The 18,947-nt window shown below is 38.2% G+C and overlaps 1 protein-coding gene across 1 annotated transcript in view; it reads right to left on the minus strand.

Annotated features, from left to right (window-relative positions):
- Positions 1-18,744, minus strand: part of CD96 (CD96 molecule) — a 90,329-nt gene extending 71,585 nt beyond the window's left edge. The window contains exons 1-2 of the mRNA XM_059388132.1: positions 18,595-18,744; positions 16,346-16,699 (exon numbers count right to left, since the gene is read on the minus strand). Of these exons, the coding sequence (XP_059244115.1) occupies positions 16,346-16,699; positions 18,595-18,655 (415 nt within the window). The 5' untranslated portion in view covers positions 18,656-18,744. The remainder of the gene's footprint in view (positions 1-16,345; positions 16,700-18,594) is intronic.
- Between the last annotated feature and the right edge of the window lie 203 nt (positions 18,745-18,947).

Genomic DNA, 18,947 nt, shown 5'->3' on the forward strand with positions numbered 1-18,947 from the left:
ATGAAAAATCCTAGTAGGTTTAAAGTTTTTTTTAGAGACATTTTAGGTTCATAGCAAAATTGAATGGGAAGTAAGAGAGTTCCCACACCTCCCTTGTCTCCCATGCATGCACAAGCCACCCCTCCCCCCCTTATCATCCTTAATCACAGTGATGATTGTATCGTTACAATTGATAAAGCTACATTGACACATCATTATCGTCCCAAGCCCATAGCTTGTTTCCATTAGAGTTCCTTCTTGGCCCTGAACATTCCATAGGTGTAGAGGGCTGTATAATGACCTGTATTCACCACTGTAGTGTCACACAGAATAGCGTCGCTGCTCTAAAAATCCTCTGCGCTCCACCTACTCATCCCTCCCTCCTGCCAGACTCTGCCGTTCGCTAATCTTTTTACTGCCTTATTGCCCCTCTGAGCTGTCTTTTTAGAACTTATAAATATTCCTCCAAAGAGGGAATGATATAGAAAGATACATAAGGAAACTCTGAAGAAGGCACTAATGCTAATGGATTATTTATTTATTTATTTATTCTTCATTTTAAAGGTTATAAGAGACAAATATCAGTTTCCCAGGTTCTCCTTGCGAAGTCATACACACACACACACGCATTTGTGACTAAACTACAATAACATCAAAGAATAGTTTACAAATGAACTCTACCATCTTAATATCCCGAAAATCTGATTTTCTTTTTTCCATGTCTATACAACTCTTGTTTGTATGCATATGTTTTCTCATGCTGCAGTCCTTTTAACCAACAAATGTTACCCCGTATTTTTGCTCGATTGTTTTTGCTGTCATATATATACATCATCATTTGGTTTGTCATTTCCAATTACTGAATCATGTGTTCTCTCAGTTTGGGTTTTTAGTTTATTTAAACTACTATAACCTATATAGCAAGGATTATCCTTATACTAACAGCTTTCTTCTGACCATTCAGCTACTTATTCTGTGAATTTTGGGGGCACCTGGGTGGTTCAGTGGGTGAAGCCTCTGCCTTCAGCTCAGGTCATGATCTCAGGGTCTTGGGATCGAGCCCCATATCGGGCTTTCTGCTCAGCAGGGAGCCTGCTTCCCTTCCTCTCTCTCTGCCTGCCTCTCTGCCTACTTGTGATCTCTCTCTCTCTGTCAAATAAATAAATAATTTTTTTAAGAAAGTCTGTGAATTTAATGGATATGAGTATCCTCATTATTATTAACAGCATTTATTTTTAAGTGAAATATTTCTCAGTTTGGTATATGTAGCCTGTAGGACTTCGTTATATTCCAATGTCTTAGCAACAGAAGCTTTACTGAAAATTCGTTCTTCCTGCCTTCCTTAATTGAAACCAGGCCTCTCCATTAGGCACATCTTTCCTACATCATTCTCAAATAGTGGCTGTTTATTTTCTTATGACCTTATTTCCTCAAAATGAGGAGGGAGGACCAGTGCTTTTCTTGCTCCTCATTACCGTTTCCAAATATTATTCCAATCCCATTATTAAAAGAAAAAAAAATCCTTTCTTTTATGGTTAAGACGATTTAGCTATTAACAGCACTTCCAAATAGAGTTATTTGTATACTACCACTGATACTGCTTGCCAGGACTGCTTACCATCATTATTGTCATTACTACTATTTAATTTTATTCCTGATATTACTGTAATTGTTTTTATAATTGTTTTACTGACGTAAGTTTATTTTAAACAGAGGATGATGGTCTAGGCACTAATATTTGAGAAGTGCATGAAATACACTTGGTATGTTATTTATATTTTAATATATATTACCCAAATACGTACGTATTAAATTTTTGTAAAGCTGATCCAGATTCTGGGAAGTTGGGAATGCAACCAACCTCACTTTTTAAATATTCCTGAAACTCCCTATAAAAACAGACAAAGTAACAAGAGCAGCAAACCTAAAAACACACAGGAAATATGTGTAGGAACACTCATTAACAGTATGTCCCCATTAATAGATGGGGACAAATCACTGGACCACTGCCGTATCAGCAACTGAGCAGAAATCAACAAGGAAAATCGACTGGGCTTCTTATTTCCCTCAGAACTAAAGAACGTCCTCTCTACCCCCTCCCCCATCCCCCACTAAAAGCAACAGGTAATCACTGGAAAGACATGCAGACTAATCTGAGAACAGCAGCAGAAATGTAGAAAGGAGTTTGCAGGCACCAGATTACCAGTGCCTTCAAGGGAAACAAGAAGAGGCTTGTCAGTGTTGGAACAGCGGGTGCTTTTTAGACAGATCCCGTACTGGGAAGAAAACCCTGGGAGTAGAATCCAAATTAAATAGGATAGGTCCAAAAGGAGAAAGCAAACAAGCAATTTAGATAAAAGTGAGGGATAGAAGGAAAAGAAGTATATCTCAGAAAGTACAATAGCATATTATTTACCTTGAAAATAACAGAAGACAGTGCTCTAGAGACACTGAAGACTTTAAAAAAGCTAGCCTGGTCCACCCTTCCATAGCAAAAATCAACATGCGTTTACCTTAAGCGTAAGCAATAGAAAAGGAATGGGGTAAAATCACACATAAAGAGACCATGAGAAGAGAAAACAAAAGAATATCCCCTCAACAATGGCAGCATTTTAGAAAAAGACAATTTCACAATAAATAATGACTTTAGACTAATAACTCAAAACAAGGTGAAAGAAATAAGGGAAATGATAGGAGCTGCAAAAAATTTTAACAAGACTGCTAAATGAGTCAACTGGAAAGAAGGAAGCTCAGCAGAGACAGGTGAGAGAATCCAGGAATGGGTTGGAAATAACAACTCATTGTAGAAATTAAGAGCAAACTAGAAGAAAAACAAGAACATACTGGCCCAAAAGTTAATGCTAAAAGAAATTTAAAAATTTCTTTTAATTTATTCTTAAATTCTTAAAATTTCTTTTAATTCTTAAAATTTCCTAAAAGAAATTTTAAAATCGAATAAAAGGGAATTTCTAAATAATAAATAATAAATTTTAAAAGAAAAAGTATCACTTTCAAAGAAAATGATAAGCAAAGAAGATTGAAAGTGTGTATAATAGAAGGCACTAAAGTCAATAAGTGGTAGATAGAAAAAAATACTAAAAATTATAATTCAAGTACAGTTTCTTAAAGTAGAAAATGATTAGCAAATACATATTGTAAGAGTATACTGAAAAAGTGGGAAAATAGGCTCAAAATAGACATTAAGCAAATTACTATAATGGCTTTTTAAAAAGTCAGTTATGGAAAAATAGGATTATTATTAACTTTTTGACAGCAACTCTTTATGCCAAAAAATAATGTAGCAACATATTTAATGTACTCAAGGAAAGAAAATGTGAGCTAATGATTTTATATTCAGCAAAATTAGCTTTTTGATATGAAGACTACATAAAACCTGTGAGAGCCAGGGAAGTCAGGGAATATTGCTCCCATGAGCACTTCCTGAGGATTCTCCAATAGAATACACTTTAGACTGGGGAGAGATTTATGTAAAGTCTGGGGTGAGTGTTGAATCTATGTTCACCTTTAGCACTAAAAATAAATCGATGTTATAAGGAAGAGAGTAGTAATAAATACATATTTTAAAATAATGCGAAAAGGGCACCTAGTGGCTCAGTCATTAAGCTTCTGCCTTCGGCTTAGGTCATGATCCTAGGGTCGGTCCTGGTATTAATTCCCACATCGGGCTCCATACTCAGTGGGAAACCTGCTTCTCCCTCTCCCATTTCCCCTGCTTGCGTTCCTTCTCTCACTGTCTTTCTGTCACTCTCTAATAAATAAATAAATAAATAAACTTTAAAAAAATAAATAAAATAAAGAGAAAATATAAGGATCACAAATGGGGCAGGGGGAGGGTTGAGATGGTTGTGGCTATGGGGCCACGAAAAGGTCAGTGAGAAAAGCCATGTATAAAACTGAGCAAATTATAAAAACTATCATTTCAAGACCAAAGGCAAACATGTAATTGAGAAACATCTCTTCTTAGAAAAATGCTAGAACTTCAGTAGAATAGCAGGAGTCTTTACTCTGCTTGCCTAGGAATCCTTCCATTCCCCTTCCCCGGTGTTGTCAGTGAGAAAGGTAGCTTTACCATCTTGGAGATGGATGCAAGAAACAGCAGCTTTTCTTCCAAAAGAAGCAGACTTAAGTTAGATCTGAGTGTGTAGGTACTTCACTTTGTTAGCTAACAGGCACAAACTTGGTAGGAAAACAGAGAACTGAAGCTTGGTTAGCATGGGTTTGCAAATCCCATTTGGGGTGAGTAGCAGAACAGACGGACATTTAACATGAAGAATCTAGAAATTAGAGAGTCATGGCTGACCAGGAAAATACACAGGTGAGTGGGGAGACCTCGGGGAACTTATTGAAAAGCAAAAGCCAAGGGAGACCGTGTTACGGTCTGCAACTTTGAACACACCCTCTAACCACCCCCCTCAACCCAGCACACACACACATCAATATGTAGGGGGTGGAAGCTGAACAGACTTGAGGAATTGGAGCACAACTTCTGTCAAATTCATTGGTGGACCAATAAAGGGGCTTTGCCAATGCAGGGGCAATTTGTTGGAAACTAAACTAAAGACATAATAAGTATAATAAAAAGTTGAGCAGAAAAATCTTTACACACTGAAGAGGAAACAGATTTTATAATTTAGGTATGGTTAGTTACCAAAATTAAAAAAAAAAAAAGGAAACTTAAAAAAACTCAACTGGATTTAGAGTTGTCACATTATTATTATTATTTTTATGCCTAGTTTTCGAAAACAACAACAACAGAAAGATGATACATGAAGAAAAGAGGAAAGCATGTCCATGCTCTCAGGAAAAAAACAGTTGAAACTGATTCCTACATTGGCTTTAACAGACATTAAAGCAGCTCTTATAAGAATATTCATGGGATTAAAACAAAAGATGATGACTCAAAATGATAAAAAATGACTCAAAAAATAGGGAATCTTAGTGGAGAAATAGAAAACTATCAAATGAACCAAATAATTATTCTAGAGTTGAAAAGTCAGTAACAAAAAATAACTAAAAATTTACTAGGGATGGTCAACAGCCAATCTGAGATGGCAGAAGCTAAAGAATCAGTATATTTGAATATTGATTAATATAAATGACCTAGGGGCACCTGGGTGGTGCAGTTTGTTAAGCATCTGACACTTGGTTTTGGCTCAGGTCATGATCTCAGGGTCATGAGACTGAGCCCCACATCAGGCTCTGTACTCAGCATGGAGTCTGCTTAGGACTCTCTCTCTCCCTCTCCCGCTGCCCCTTTCACCAGTGTTGTCTCTCCCTCTTTTCTCCCAAATAAATAATCTAAATGTATATGTGTGTGTGTGTGTATATATATAATCTGAAGAAAAGGGAGAAAGAAGATTGAAGGAAAACAGAGCTTCAGAGCCATATAGGACAATATCAAGTGTCCTTAAATGTAGGCAATGGGAGTCATAGCAGGAGAGATGAAAGAGAGAGGGAAAGAACAAATGCTTAAAGATATAATGGCCCAAAACTTCATATTTGATTTTTAAAAACTTTCCGGGAAGTTAGTTTACCTCCAGGTTAATCTAACCTGCAGGAATCTTAAAACTCAAAGAAGTTAAACACAAGGAGAAACCCACCTAGGCATATTATACCTGCTGGAAGCCAAAAGCAAAGAGGGAATTATGAAAGCAACGAGTGAAATCAACAAGAAAAACAAAACAAAACAAAACAATCACATGCAGAGACCAATAATACAATTAATGGCTCACTTCTCACTAGAAAAAATGGAGATCAGAAGATATATTCAAAATGTTGAAAGAAAAAGCAGCCCACTTAAGAATGCTGCATTCAATGAAACTATCCTTTAAAAGTAAAAATGAAAAAGCAGGATTCATTGCAAGTAGATTTGTCTTATATGAAATTCTAAAGTCCTTTATGCTGAAAGGAAGTGATACCAATTAGTAACTTCATGAGGTGGAATGAAGTGCACAGGAAATGGTAAATACAAGGGTAAATATAAAAGATTACATATATAGTTCTTTTATCTCTTAATTTAAGAATAGAAAATTTTTAAACCATTAATTTTAGCACTGTTCTGTTGGGTTTATTTTGTTAATATATAATATATATAACATGTACATGATATATATGCGGACAGTAATAATGAAAGGAAAATATATGCTGGAAGAAGTTGCAAAAAGAGAAAAAGAGAGAGAGAGAGAGAAAATAAACACAGAAAGAGACATAAGAATGATCCTGACATTGAAGTTATCCAACAAAAATATTAAAATAGCTTTTTAAAAAATTAACATATAATGTGTTATTAGCCCCAAAGGTACAGGTCTGTGATACCGCCAGGCTTAAAAGAGTTCTTTTTAATATGCTCAAGAATAGAGATAAAGATAAGTAAATGAAAGAATGGACAATTTCATCAAAGAATTAAAAATCTACCAAAAACAGTAACTTAAAAATATTAGATCAGAAACTAAGAACTAATTTGATTGGGTTGAAAACTTAATTAGACATCATAATAAATAAGATTTGTGAATTGGAAGTGTAAGTCAATAGAAAATTTCTAAACTAAACTATAGAAAGAATAAATAAAATAAAACTATTTTATTTATTTATTTGAGAGACAGATCATAAGTAGGCAGAGAGACAGGCAGAAAGAGGGGCGGGGAAGCAGGCTCCCTGCTGAGCAGAGAGTCCGATGCGGGGCTTGATCCCAAGAGCCTGAGATCATGACCTGAGCCGGAGGCAGAGACTTTAACCCGCAGAGCCACCCAGGTACCCCTGAATTCATAATACTTAATACAAAATACTTTTTGATTACCTTATAAGAGTGCTAATGAGCCAACTCATTTTTCAAACTGATAAATGGAAAGAATCAAGCATCTGTTTGTTTTTCTTATACAAACTGTACATCTATTAAATAATTGTCTCCTGAGAGGAAATTTCTCTATAAGAAGACTTCAGGTAATAAATACAAGAATGACAGAATTTGAACAACACTCTTTGTCAACCCACAGTGAATTAATGGATCTAGGCAATACTTATCAATGGCGTTTAACATCACATACACAGACATTATGTGCGTCTGATATAACTATGCAATATCGTCTATGAAGTACTTGTGCCAAAAAACACAAAAAATAAAAACAAAAAGTTAATGTGATCAAATCTCTATATTCGGCAAAGTAGTAAACAAGGAACATGGATATACCAAGGGATACAGGAGCAAAATCCAGGCTGTGGCTAATTTTACAGATAAAGAGCCAAATTTACTTAGCAAATATTTTGGAGAAGGAAAATAAGAAACATAAAATAATCTTCAGATTAAAAGGGAATTTTGGGGTGTCCTGCTCTCCACTTAGCAGGGAGTCTGCTTCTCCCTCTCCCTCTGCCTCTTACCCCCTACGCACTAGCTCTCTATCTTTCTAAAATAAATAAATAAAATCTTAAAAATATATATATAAGAGGGGTGCCTGGGTGGCTCAGTTGGCTTGGAGGCTGCCTTGGGCTCAGGTCATGATCCCAGAACCCTGGGGTTGAGCCCTGCATCAGGCTTCCTGCTCAGCAGGAACCCTGCTTCTCCTTCTCCCACTCCCCCTACTTGTGTTTCCTCTCTCGCTGTGTCTTTCTCTGTCAAATAAATAAATAAATAAAATCTTTAAAAAATAAATTTAAAAAATTAAATTAAAATAAAAAATAAAAGCGAGTTTTCAAATTATCACAGTACTTTCAATTGATGTGAATCCAATTTAAATAACCAAAATATAAAAATAACAACTATGAGGTCAACTGGATATTTCATGGTATTAAGAATTTACTAGTTATTTTTAGTTCTGGTAGTGGTATCATGGTTTTATATATATACATCCTTTTTAGCTTTCAAGGAATCATTCTAAAATAAATAAGATATTTTGGAACAGTTTAATCTGGAAGGTGGTAGTTTCTAAAGGTAAATGAAACAAGACTGTGAGTTAATGATGACTGAAGTTGCATGTTTACTCTGTGGGAGATCATTATACTATAATATATAATTTTGCATGTTTGAAACTTTCCACAATTAGAGGTTTTAAAATCTTTTCATGAATCATCTGAAATCATCTTGAGTATTGCCAGCTATATGTAACATACTTTGAGTAAAACTAATCCTTCTCTCTCCAGATTCACTGCTAGTATGCTCTTATTCCATGACTGTAACAAACTATGGCCTGTGGGTCAAATCTGGTGGCTGCTTTGGTAAATCAAGTTCTGCAGCAACACAGCCAGGCCCCTTAGCTTACATACTGACTGTAAGTACTTTCATGCTACAGCAGAGTTGAACAGTTTTGACGGAGGTTGTACAGGCTGTATGGACAAAGCCTGAACTATTTGCTATGTGGTCCTTCAAGTTTGTCAGCTCCCACTCTGATGTCCCAGTCCTCATTCATTATTCTTTGAAGATCTCCGTTATCCAGTTTGCAACCTTGATACATTCCCGAGTGACTTCAAGTTACCGTGCCATTGCACATCCACCACCTGGCCCCTCAGTCTGCCACTGTTACCCCACTGTCTCCACTCCATTTCTGCTGTCCACTGTCACGATCCTGTTTGGAATCTCTGTGCCACCCCTAACTGCTCCACCTACAAAATCACTACAAACCTTCAAACACTCCTGCTGGTTGTTTTGTGCAACTAATTTTGTCTCAACTGTTCTTTGTCCTCATTCAGTCTTTAAATGAGTTGATTTCTACTTTCTCTCAATCCATGAGCTTTCTTTGCTTTACTTCCCTTATTATCTAGAAAAGATCCACAGTCTATCATTACAGTAACATTCTTGCTAATATCCCAAATCCCGTGGCTCTTTCCCCTCACCCCTCGCTAATAAATAGGGAATCCAATAGTTAACTCCAGCTATCTACTTTTTAATGCCCAGACCCAAGCAGCCAAGCACTACCAGTGAATGGAAATTGTCTTACCATACTTACTATAATTTCTTACCATACTCACATGTACAGTCAACACTAACTGAAAATTCAAATACATTTACCTAGTTACCTTATTTTCCCTCTATTCACAGAGGTGATTTCAAACTTTGGCCAATCTCTTTTCTGAAGACTCCTCCCCTCTCTCTACTCGAAGATAACTTTGTATCCTATTTCATTTAATTTAATTGATTTATTTTTGAAGATTTATTTATGAGAGAGAGAGAGAGAGAGAGAAGAGACAGAGAACAAGCAGGAGGGGCAGTGGGAGAGGGAGAGAGTATCCCCAGCAGACTCCGCACCAACTGGAATCAGATGCAGGGCCTCCATTTCATGACCCCAAGATCACAACCTGAGCCGAAACCAAGAGTTGGATGTTTAACCAACTGTGCCACCCAGGTGCCCCATGTTTCCTATTTTAGAGAAAATAGAAGAGGGCACCGCCCTCATCATATGCACTTATTCCAATTTCCTTCTTCCCGTTATATAATTTTAAAAAACTGTCCTTTTGTCCAATTTCAGGATCCCTATAGTACTGATGTTATAGATTTCATTGCCCCTATATTCTCAGAAACCTTAGTTTATTTATTGTAGTTTTTCTTTGGTTTATTTAACCACTCTCTTTCAACTCTGACTTGGTTTTGAAGTTTAGCCAGGCATCTTGCATTAATTAAAACCAACCCACTACCGCACAACGCTGATGCAAACCCTCATTTGAGTAGTCATACCGTTCCCCTCACTCCTGACAGACTTCTTAGAAGTTGTGTCGACATTTGTTGTCTCCATTTCCTTGCCTCCTACTCACTCCTGTGCTCCCTTGAGTCTGACTTCCATCTCTCTTCCGTGCCACAGAAATAGCCTCTGTTAAGGTGATCAATAAGATCCTTGTTCCTAAATACAGTCCAATAACCATGCTGTCCTTTCAGAAACATCAGAATTGATAGTTACTCCTTTCAGGAAATATTATCATTCTAGTTTTTTTGTGAGCCAGATTCTCTCCCTTTCACTGCTGCCTCTCGAGTCTCTCTTCTAATCCTTTGAAGATTTATCTTTCTCCATCTATCTCAGCTGAAGGGCTACATTGCTTTTCTCACTTGATTTTCTCTGCCTACATGAGCTCTTTCAGTCCCCAAACCTCAGTTAGCATATACTCATACAGTTCACCAATTGGTAACTTCGACTTAAACCTCTCTTCTCGAACAGGAGTTGTATATCTCTTTCCTTATCTCCTCAATGTGTCAACTTCCCATGTAACTCAACATGTACAAAATCAAATTCAGTCAAACTCCAAACAGCCCCTGCATGATCGGATTGTCCTCCAGTTTTTCCTAACATAAGGAGTCATCCCCCCATTTTTTCCTGTTCCACACATTCAAACCCAAAGCGCCATTCTTGATACTGCTTTTTGTTCCCCATTCCACGCATGCAATCCAACACCACATCCTGTAGGGTGAATCTCTTAAATATACTTCTAATTTGAACACTTCTCCCCAGGTACCTCACTGCCACTCTACTCAATGTTATCTCACTTAGATTTCTGTCCTGTTGTAACTTATCTATATCATCCTCTCTATCTTTTCTCAATCAATTCTCTATAATCTTGCAATAAAGATCTTTTTGAAATGCAAAATTCAAAAAATTCAACAACTACCTTCCAATTAGTTTCCATACCTCCTAGGATAAAGGTAAAACTTAAGTTTCTAACTAGCCTCTTCTTCAAAGGCTTCCCTTTTAATCCTTCTGCTCAAGCCATACCTTTTAAAACCCCCCATACTTGCGATATCTCCTAACCACCACAGAGCCTTTACACATCCTGTTTTATGTAAAGCTGTCTTCACCATATTTATCTAGTTAATTCCTGCTCAGCATCACTTCCCCAGGAAACCGTTCCTGATTTACCTATTACATCTTCTCAAAACACTACTTTCTTACTGCAAGAGCACTTTTCACTGTTGCAATTTGGCCTTAGTTTGTTTGTTTATTTGGTTATTTTGTCTCTTCCCATTGGACTTAGTGATTCCTGATGACAGAGTCATGTCTGGATTGTGTCCCTGTATTTTAAGCACTCAAAAATATTTGTTGGCTAAAGATTGAATACAAGAATTTAAGAAGAGCCAGCATTCAAGCTCAAGAACAAACCATGCTATAAAATTGACACATACATCAGTGAAACAGAGTTCCCAGAAATAAAACCACATGTAGGATCAATTAATTTATAACAATATTATTATGAAAGGAGCCAAGAAGACACAATGGGAAAGCGTAGTCTCTTTGATCAATGCTGTTGGGGAATTGGGATAGCTGCATGCAAAAGAATGAAACTGGACTCCTGTCTTCCACCCTACATAAAGCTCAAATCAAAATGGATTAAAAACTTGAACGTAAAGCTCCAAACCATAACACTTGTAAAAGAAAATATAGGAGCAATGATTTTTTTTGGCCTTGGTAATGATTTTTTGGATTTGACACCAAAACCAAAGGCAAAAAAAGCAAAAATAAGCAACAGGACTGTATCAAACTAAAAAGCTTCTTCCCAGCAAAGGAAAACATCAATAAAGTGAAAAGGCAACCTGTGGAATGGGAGAAAATATTTATAAATCACATATCTGATAAGGGGTTAATATCGAAAATAAATAAACAAGTCCTACAACTCAACAGTAACAATCCAAATTAAAAATGGCCAGAGAAATTGATCAGACACTTTTCCAAATAAGATATCCAACCAAGTATCCAGGGGCGCCTGGGTGGCTTAGTAGGTTAAAGCCTCTGCCTTTGGCTCAGGTAATGATCCCAGGGTCCTGGGATCGAACCCCGCATTGGGTTCTCTGCTAGGCAGGGAGCCTGCCTCCCCCTCTCTCTGTGCCTGCCTCTCTGTCTACTTGTGATTTCTGTCAAATAAATAAATAAAATCTTAAAAAAAAAAAAAAAGATATCCAAGTATCCAATAGGCAAGGAAAAGGCCTCCCCGTCACTAAACAGAGAAATGCAAATCAACAATGTCACCTCACACCTGCTAAAATGAATGTTATCAAAAAGGTAAGTTAACAAATACTGGAAAAGATATGGAGAAGAGGCAGCACTTGTGCATTGTTGGTGGAAATGCAAACTGGTGCAGCCACTCTGGAAAACAGTATGGAGGCTCCTCAGAAAATTAAAAATAGAATTATCAGGGCACCTGGGTGGCTCAGTCAATTAAGCTTCTGGCTCTTGGTTTTGGCTCAGGTCATGATCTCAAGGGTGGTAGGATCGAGCCCAGCCTTGGGCTCCTCACTCAGTGGGGAGTCTGCTTGAAGATTCTCTCTTTCCCTCAAACAAATAAATAAAATCTTGAAAAAAAAATAAAATAAAATCAGGACTTCCGTATGATCCAGCATTTCTACTTCTAGGTATATATCTAAAGAAAATAAAATCACCACCTTGAAAAGATACATGTATCCCCATGTTCACTGCAGCACTATTTACAATAACTAAGACAGAAACAACTCAAGTGTCCACCAGTGGATGAATGGATAAAGAAAATATTCTAATATACAAGGAAATAGTATTCATTAATTTAAAAAAATGGAAATCCTGCCATTTGTGACAACATGGATGGATCTTGAAGGCATTATACTACATGAACAAAAGAAAGACAAATACTCTGATTTCATTTCTATGTGGAACTTTAAAAACAAAACAAAATGAATTCATTGGTACAGAGAACAGGTTGGCAGTTGCCAGAGGTGGGTGTGGGGGTGAAATGGGTGAAGAAGGTCAAAAGGTACAAACTTCCAATTATAAGATACATACATTCCGGAACTAAAACATACAGCTTGGTGACTAAAGTTAACAATACTATATCATATGTTTCAAAGTTGCTAAGAGAGTAAATCTTAAAAGTTCTCATCACAAGAAAAAAAATTAACTCTGTGAGGTGATGGATATTAACTAAACTTATTGTGGTGATCATTTCATGAGATGTATATAAGTATCACGTCATCTGTTGTACACTTAAAACAAATACAATGTCATATGTCAATTATATTCTCAATAAAACTGGAAGAGTCAAAGAGCACATTATGCCTCTAGACAGAGTAGTCGAATTACCAAGATTATATTATCAAGATAGTATATTCCATTACTAGTAATATAATAGTTTTTTTTATCATATTCTATATTACTTTATTATCTACCTCCTCCTCCTTGTATTACCATTACTTCTTCCCCTCCTACTGCTTCCAGTCACAACATTAATGGCCCTCTAAGGCTTTTTCATGATCTGGGAAATTAGAGTCACGTTGCACTTTAATAACAGAAACTAGTAACTTCAAATTTTAAAATACATCAAAAATTCTACAATCTCAGGCACTTATATAAGAAAACAAAATCCAAGAAACCTGGGTTAATTATAGCAACTAAGGGTTCAACTCAGAAAACTGCATGTCTCGGGGTAACTCGAAAGCCAACCCAGGAGGAAACCCTGTCAGATGAAAATGAAAAAGAACCAAAGCCCAAGTGTTCATTATAATTTCTCATCTGCAGCCCCCAGAGTACCACCTCACACAAAGGAACAAAACACTGTGAAAAGAGAACAGAATCCCTTCTCAGGCCTTCCAGAACATGGGGACAGATACTGTTTTATGAACAGACGGGGAGGAGAATGGCTCAGAGGACAAGAGAAAGGAGACAAGAGGTCCCTACCGCCTGCGGTCCTCCAGATTTTCATATTTAGATTCTTCTACACCATCTCAATTTGCCTCTGTTCATGTGCTTCGTAAGTGTTTACACTTCGTGTGAGCTTTGCTTACCCACCTAGCTCGTGAACCTGAAGATCTCCCAGGGGTATACAAGGGAAATGGCACAGAATGACAGAAGGAGAGGGAAGATCAAAGGAATAATGGGGGAAGAGATGTGTCATTGGGGCGGGGACTTGACAGGGCTTTTGAATGGCAACTGCCTCATCTGAGTTAAGTGTCTACCCTTTCACTCTCCACCAGGCTTACACTTTTGGTCACTCTGTAATGAAGGATGTTTTGTCCCTTTCTGTTTTGCTCTTTCGTATGTTGATCTCTTTGTACTCGGTACCCAGTATCAGAACTATTTCTTTAATATTGAGGCCATTTCTTTTTTTCAATCTGGTGCAGCTGACAAGCAGCAAAGTTACAATGAGAAGACTGGGGAATTTCTAACCACAAAGCATGTAGACATGGCTTCTGCCTATCCAGAGATCTGCCGTTTTTAAAAGCTAAACTTGGCTTCTTTGAGTTGCCCTTTATTTTAAGAAATATGCCTTCCTTAAAGGCAATGCCACTCTCCTTTCCGGGTAACGTACTACCTCTTCTCCAGTGCTGTCCACATGTTGAGCTGTCCCTTATCCCTTATTTACTAGAGGGAACATCAATCCATCTTGTCAGTTCTCAGGGGAGGCTTTAGATCCTCAGAGGTGCGATAGTACATTTTACAGATTTAGGCAAAAGGTACAAAAACTTTATCTAAAGCCAAGGTCACCGTGTACCTGTGCTAATGTATGTTCAATGTTTCACTGGGTTCCGTAGCAGGCAAATATAAAAAAAAAGAGGGAGGAGGACTCATTTTAAATAAGAACTGATAAAGAGAGTTCACACATTATCATTATTACTCTTCTTAATGAAAACTACCCTTTTCCAAACTCTGACTCTCCGGCAGGAACTATGCTAAGTGCTTTACACAAATTACCCCATTTAATCATCAAAATAATGGTACCTATAAAGGAGGTACTATAATTATCCATATCTGTTATATAAGAAAACAAAAGCATAGAGACTTGAAATAACTTGACAAAGATGAAATGTATATATAGTAGACAGAGCCAACACTCAAATCCAGGTCGCTGTCTCCAAAGTATGTGTAGCAAAGCACTGTTCTATGCAGGTCTCCTTATTTCTCTTTGTTCAACCCCGCCCCATGCCACCCCCAATTTGAACTCAAGTGTTTCTTTTTTCCTGGAAAACAGTAATGGGAACAGGGCATCGTAAAATAGTGGTGGAGGACCTCCCAGTCTCCAGATGGACTGTTCCAACACCTTGGTCTTATCTCTTGATAAGACATGGAGAGGAGGTAATAAATCCATCTGTGTGGCCTGATCTGGGCAGTCCGGTGCCTCTTTTAGCACAGCCTTCACGAGTTAATTTTTGTTGTTTTTCTCTTACATTACCAGGCCACTTTTCCCCTGACTTAAAAACATTTCATTTCCAGTGCATTTTCCATTTGTTGGCCTTCATTTTCACTCTTTTCCATTAGTATAAATGGAAATCATTTACTGTAGGACCAACTAATTTAGGGTAGGCATTATTATCATCATTTTCCAGATGGGCTCAGAGAATGTACGTGACAATCCCCGGGTGAAATTTATTTCTGTCCAGAAAGGAGCTAGAACTTAAGCCTAGGATTCCTCCTCCAAATGCAGCCCTCTAAGGCACGTATGTGTGAATGCTACCTGTCCAGCAGCCTCCTTGGTGTCTTTGCCTGCCCAATACTAAATAGGACATATACCCAAAGCCACTTGCATACATCCCCCCACAAACATACTCTGCTCCCTATGCCTTCAATGAATGGCACCTCCTCCCACGTCACCTTAAATTTTTCTCTTCCCTTCCTTCAAACTACCATTGTCCTATATCCACTCTATTAGCAAGTCACACCTATTTTATGCCCAAAGCATTCAATTTGTTGTTTCTTTCTATGTCTACCCAAACTATCACTCTGTCTCCTCTGGGCTATTGGGACTGTCTCCTAGCTCGATCCCATCATTTCCTTCTTGCTCATTTTTTTCTATTCTCCTACCGAAGCCGGCACGATCTTTTTCTGACACAAGTACAACCAGGCTATAAATGTCATGCCATCCTTTTGTTGTGAACACTTCAATGTCTTCCTATGGCTCTTAGATAAAAATCAAAACTTCAAATATGGCTGACAAGATCTGACATGATCTGGTCCTTGCCATGTCTCCCACCTCATCCCTTAACCTCTGCGCTGCAGCCCCGCTGGCATTTTCTCATGTCCTCAAACACTACAAAGCTCCTCTCACAAGCTGTTCCCTCCCCCTGGATCACTCACAAACTTCCCACCTCCTAAATGGTGTTCATGTCTACCCTTTCTTCAGACTTCTGCTCCTGTGTTGCTTTCCCAGGGTCAATTTCCCTGGCCCTTATTACATGCTCTTTCACAAGACCTTTATCACTTACCCTTAACACTTGTCACTGTTGCAATTTTACATTTATCTGTGGAATTATGTGATGAATTTCTGTCTTCCTTTCTGGGCAATACCTCTTTCTGCCCAACCTCTGTGTACTTAGCACCGTGTCTCACACACGCTTGGTGCGTAAGACACATCTGTCGAATGAGTGAGAGCCGAGTGAAAGTGTGTGCTCCTTTCCCTCTACAGTTATGCTTACCATTTGTCTGAAGGAGTAGGTTGTAGATTTTAGTCCGAAAACCCTCTGGATACAGAGTAAAGCTACACTCATACTTCCCAGTAAGCGAGGATGACACGTTCTTTAAGTGCAGAGTCCACGTGGACACATTTCCGGGAGTTTCTGTGAAAGTCACCAGTGACTCACAGGGACCGCCATTACTACAGTGAAAGCCATACTGAGGATGATAAAGGGCAATCAGATCCAACTTATCAGTGACCTTGGACCACTGCATCTGCACCAAGAAGCCTTTCTTCCACGTTTGACAGGTCAGGTTGATATCAGAGCCAGGGGAAGCATAGACGTTTTCTGTACTGATTGCTTTTTCCCATACTCCTGAAAAGGAAGGACATGAGCCATTCGCTTACATGATTCATGTGGGATGACTCTTATTTAATTAAACCTTGGTCACTTTGGTGAGGTGAGAGAGCAACTAAGAAACTTTCTCTCCGGCTGCCTTACACATAGGAGGGAGCCAGTGCATGATCCCCATAAAGGAGCAGAGACTCAGTACAAATGAGGAGGCATTTGCTTAAGGACTCTAGAGAGATAGTCCTCTCTTTTGTCTGTTGGGCTGTCCAAAGGATAATTTAAGTTCTCTTACCACCTGTGAATAAAATTAAGCCTACCTAGAAATTGAAGTCCACCAGCAAACAACTACTTTTACTATAAGTATTATTGATTTTTTTTGAGCTGCATATAACACACCAATAATATTTTCTGAAACTGAAAAAATAACTAATATGTGTAGGGCTGTTTTTAAAAATCTATGTTCACAAGATGCTTTTCCATAGGCCATTTCATTTAATCTTCCTCACATACCACAGAATGATGTTAAAACTCTATCAAAGAGGAAACTGAGGCACAAAGTGATTAAGTGACTAGCTTCAAGTCACACCTCATTAAAAGAACATGCATTTGGTTACTTAAAGTCTGTGCTCTTTCTCTAACCTTCATAACAACCCAACTGCTTCCCAAATTGGTTGAGAAGAGTAAGAAATTTGACATTCACTATGAAGATCAAAAAGACCTCCATGTCCATGCAGTTAGGGCTCCTGAGGGGAGGAAGGGAGAAAATACCTCAGGTAGAGTTTCCACTGAAGATAAACTATGGTCAGCATCCTCTATCATCAACACTTTGAAATACTAGACATAAAAAGAAGATCCTCTCCCATCAGCTCTCTGACCACATAGTAGAAGGCACTTAAAATATGTTAAGCATTGAGCCTTTGACATGCCTTCACCAGTGGAGGCCTCCATTTTAGCGTTAATGGAACACTGTTCCAGGAATGATATATTATTATGACAAGTACCACTGAAGCTCACAAAGGAAAAAGATAAAAAGATGACAAGCAACGGAGAAGAAACAAGGCTCTCTAAGGTACTTGAGAAATGGAAATTATTACACTTTCATGGATTCAAAAGTTTGGGTAGGCAGAGGTTAGTATAGTTTAATGTTGTTCCCTGTAAGCTCTCCTCTGCCTGATAATATGCCTCTGATTCTATCCACAGCATTGTATTCCAAAGTCTCCTTTGATTTAGAAATTCTCCTTAAGATCTTTGTAGCTCCATCTGTAAAGCATAGTTAATTCTTAAGACACTCGGACTCTCTGTAATTCCCCCATGCTATGGAATGCAGAACCAATCTTTCCTCCCGCTATTTTTAAATAGGCCCTAAAGGAACCGGTTCCCAGTGTTGCAAGGACCCTACTTTGTCTTCCAGGTCCATACCTACACATGCCTCATTAAAATTCAACATATGTTTAAATCCCAAAGACATTCATATTTGGAGGAGTAATACTTGTTATATACAAAAGAAAAAGGATCCTCGAGAGAGAGAAAAGTTGAGCAGGGATCCCACAGCACTGGTGGCTTTGTGATTTTTTTTAGAATTCGGGAGTTGTTCTGACGACCATGGAGAGAGCATTTCATTTCCAAGAAGCATAATTTCCAGTTACTCTAGAGATCCTCTTAGGAAGGAAATGGGTGAAAATGTCTCAGAGCAGTGGCACAAACCACTCATTCCCTTCTTGTTTTTAGTGTTCATTAGTAATCATTTCTAGACCCTAACATCTCTCCAATAGCTGCCACTTAAATTTGTAACTGAAAACTTTAGAAATGATCTGCCTTTGGTGATCAATGTCAGCAGCCTCACCCCATTTTAAATGAACAGAGGCCCCACTCACCCCAAAGCAGCTGATCTGACAAGACAGGACAACCAGAAGCCTTACCCCTGACAAAATGTATCTGGATGATGGAACAGACAGCACAGTAGGTCCATTTTTTCTCCATCGTCTCCTAAAGGCCTTACGCCAGCATTTCCATGATCATGGATGTCAACTGATGCCTTGAAGCAAACACCAGCTCCCCTATTTGTGCAGAAAAACCCCAAACCTACTGCACGCCTGGGTCTGTTTATCACTTGGCAAGACCCCAGGAAATGAAACGTAGACAGGAAAGTAATGTGGTTCAGAGCTAAGTATAACCTTCACCAGAACAATGTTGAAACTGTTCTCTGAAATTTTGTGTATCACCTTCATTAAAAGACTTCTCAGGATCCAAAGATTCTCTCCTTCAGGATCTC

The sequence above is a fragment of the Mustela nigripes genome, chromosome 2 (assembly GCF_022355385.1).
Source record: "Mustela nigripes isolate SB6536 chromosome 2, MUSNIG.SB6536, whole genome shotgun sequence".
In the NCBI taxonomy this organism is placed as follows: Eukaryota; Metazoa; Chordata; class Mammalia; order Carnivora; family Mustelidae; genus Mustela; species Mustela nigripes.